The 3,274-nt window shown below is 42.5% G+C and overlaps 1 protein-coding gene across 6 annotated transcripts; it reads right to left on the minus strand.

Annotated features, from left to right (window-relative positions):
• Positions 1–245: 245 nt before the first annotated feature.
• LOC125530705 (calcineurin subunit B-like) lies at positions 246–3,268 on the minus strand. 6 transcript variants are annotated; one of them, XR_007292976.1, is made up of 5 exons: positions 3,087–3,268; positions 2,899–2,998; positions 2,092–2,188; positions 1,285–1,952; positions 246–524 (listed from the first exon to the last, which is right to left on the minus strand). XR_007292976.1 is itself a non-coding variant. In XM_048695102.1 (5 exons), exons 1-4 carry the CDS (start codon positions 2,585–2,587, stop codon positions 1,328–1,330), a joined length of 309 nt encoding a protein of 102 aa, XP_048551059.1. In that variant the 5' UTR covers positions 2,588–2,890; the 3' UTR covers positions 246–524; positions 1,285–1,327. The 6 variants fall into 6 exon arrangements, 3 of the variants coding, with proteins under 3 accessions (XP_048551059.1, XP_048551057.1, XP_048551058.1); XR_007292977.1 differs by lacking the exon at positions 3,087–3,268 and having other exon boundaries at positions 1,285–1,351; positions 1,843–1,952; positions 2,899–2,916; XM_048695102.1 differs by lacking the exons at positions 2,899–2,998; positions 3,087–3,268 and adding an exon at positions 2,510–2,890 and having other exon boundaries at positions 1,285–1,351; positions 1,843–1,952.
• Positions 3,269–3,274: the final 6 nt, after the last annotated feature.

The following is a 3,274-nucleotide window of genomic DNA, read 5'->3' on the forward strand; positions in this document are numbered from 1 at the left end:
ACGTGGTAATCTGATGTGGCACAAGAATCAGCCCGGTCCAATTCGATTTTCTACATGAGCCTAGCCCAACAATTCAAGCTTTTTTCCAAGTTAATTCTTGTGGGCTACATGGGCCAAGCCCAATATTTCAGCTTCTTTATTTTTTGGCCTTGGCCTTCTTAAAATCATTTATTTTCTATTTCAATAATTATATTTTGAAACTGGTCCCACTAGTCATAATGCCATACATCAATCACACATGTCAGAAATTTCAAAATTGCTCAGATTATATTCATAACTGGGTCCCACTGGTCAAGTTTCCATTTCACATCTTTTCAACATACATAATCATTATTTCAAATAGGACAGAACAGATATAATTCATTAACACTACATTAGACTTTTACAATATTACAATTTACACCTGGCTTCACACTTCAGAACCAAAAACTCTTTGCCAAGTACAGAACCAAAAACTCTTTGCTAAGTACTGCTTCACACTTGGCTTCACGGCTTCACACTCCAAAAAAATAGGCCTGGAGCTCCTGTAAAAGAATGAACATAAAGGCCACCAAAATTAGAGTGTACTGCTGCTGAGGCCAGAACCAAACAACTTCAATATTACAATAAAAAGAAGTCTCAGGTTTATCAAGCACAGCAAAACAGCACTGTGGCCATCAGTCGGATCTGAATATAGAACAAAAGAGGTCTCAGGTTTAGACTGAAAAGGAAGAGCTAGTTATGCATGATGTCTCAGGTTTAAACAAAAGATCAAGACCACAATTTTAACAAGAGATATATAGTCAGTCCAATTGAACAAAACCTAGACAGTAGCATTATGAGTATTTAAGTGGAGATGTAGCAGGCAATCAAATGAAATTATTATGGAGACGATGAATAAAATTAGGCAATCAACAGCTTAAGCATCACAAGAATGAGCAGTACAAGAATGTGTTAGCAGCACAAGAATTAGCAGCACATACATGTCTGCACGATCCAACAAGAATGATTATATTCAATGTTCTTAGCAGCACAAGTACGAGCAGTAGCAGCACAAGCAGCACCACCACCAGCACAAGTGCACACCTATTCAAGCAAGCAGCTAGCAGTAGAAGCATTCAAACAGCAGCAGCACTGTCACATGTCATATCTTATAAACTTAGGCATGTGTTCTCAGGTTATCCTTAACATCACGCACTATCTTGGGTAATTAGCAGCAAACAATACATATCAGTACAAGGCTAGGCAAGATAATAAAGACTTGGGAAAAGATAGCAGAGTTTAAAAAATGATACATGCCCACACCTCATTCTAATAATGTTGGTGCAAGCATAGGCTCGTTTTCCTTTCAGCCACGAAACGTGAGCCTGAACTGGAGTAAACAGGCATAAGAATGTATGTCAGATGCAGCCAAAAAACAAACAAGATGATTAATCATTGGCAACGAACAGTTGAAACTACGCAAGCCTTCCATTTCCTTGTATGGCATGTTTGTTTAGCTCTTAGATACACAAGGATTGGTTCCACACAAGGCTATATTTTCTAGCTAATGCTCCTCTGTTCGTAAATAAAAGTCTTGTATTTACGAACAGAGGTAGTAGTAAATATCAACATAGGAATTTGCACTGCGAAGCATGCTACTCTGAACATTTACTGCAATGAAGAAACCTACAATTTAGTGTCAGGGTTCCCTTCACTTTGGAAACAAGTTATGCACACTTGATGTGTTTATGATGGCAGGGTACAAATTATTTGAAAAGGAAACAAGGAAAGAGCCACATTTGTTCTTGTTGATTTAGCAAGTGTACTTGCAAGTGAATGTAGTACTATGCAATGAAATATAGGATTGGATCAAATCAGAACCTCTCTTTGTTTCTCTGACATGGATGAGCCTGTTAGGTCCCGTAAAATCTCTACCAGGTCCTTGAAGGATACTTTCCCCTTGCCATCAATGTCATACACCTTAAATATCACTGCTCAATGGAACACAAACCAGATCAACACCGGACCAACAAATTAATAGTCATCATAAGGATCAGAGAGACCCAAACCAACATACACTCCTTTCAAGATAGACAGCAAAAAGAGGAAAAGAAACGTGATGAGCATTACACTCAATCTTTTGCTGAAGGCTGGCCCTTGCGCTGAAGGTAGAGAGAAAAGAAACAAATTCCTTGAAGTTCAATCCATCAACCATACGTAGCAACCTCTGCAAATAGAAGAAATGGAAGCTCAAAATCAGTCTCACCTCCATAGTTGACACTGCTGAATCTCCTAAATATAACTAAAACAGTAAAACTGAGTAAAGAAAGTCAACAGGCTATGTTATTTGTAAGGGAGGTCGTGTTTTGCTGGAAAAACTACACTATATGTACAAATCAGATACACTGAGTTTTACTGGGGAAGAAAAACGAGATGCAAATCTTCAGTAGAAATGATCTATATGGAGATTTTTGTGGTCTATGATAAGTGTTACATATTTGAAAAAAAGCATTATACCAGTCTTTGAAAACTATAACTCCGTCCGTACCCAATCAAAGATAGCCAGAGCTTTTTCCAAGCAGATGTGGAAGGTGCTTGGCTTCATAGAGATATTCAGGTTCCACATGTATGGTAAAACTCCCTATGTCGATCGATTGCGTACAGGTTCTGTGATTGGTATAATGCTGGATTATTTTTCCCAATTAGTGGAAAAACTGAGTGGGGACGGAGCTGTATACAATACCACTAGGAAAATAGTAGTAGAGGCAAGTGTTGTGTGTGTAATCCAAGGACAGCGCATAAAAACAAGAGGCACGCACTGGTACTACAGTCAGTTAGTGAGTCATCTGGAGGTGGCACGACGGGGACAAAGCGAGCAGGGGAACAAAATTGTCCGTCTCGGCGACGAGAGAGGGAGGGGGAGGGGGAGGGACGGACCTGGGAGAGCGGTTGGTGGAGAACTCCGGGATGGAGAGGAACTCGTCCTCGGAGACGAATCCCTTGGCGCTGCGGTGGGCGACTTCACCTGGAGGGAGCACTGTGCACGCGCAGGCAGGAAGCAGAGCAAGTCAGACACCATGAAAGATGAGGCAAAAAACTGACTGAATCGAGGCCGATCTGAGAACCTGCTTGCCGAGGATGAGGAGGCCGGGGGTCTCCTGGAGCGCGAGGATGCGGAGGATCTTGGCGACGGCAAGCGGGAGGAGCGGGCGGGCGGGGTCGGGTCGGGGTCGTGGAGGACGTGGACGGCGCAGTCGGCGCCCATGGCGAGTGCGGTGCGGAGCGTGTCGGCGGCCTGCGCGGGACCGACGGT

This window comes from Triticum urartu, unplaced genomic scaffold (genome assembly GCF_003073215.2).
Source record: "Triticum urartu cultivar G1812 unplaced genomic scaffold, Tu2.1 TuUngrouped_contig_6501, whole genome shotgun sequence".
Classification (NCBI taxonomy): Eukaryota; Viridiplantae; Streptophyta; class Magnoliopsida; order Poales; family Poaceae; genus Triticum; species Triticum urartu.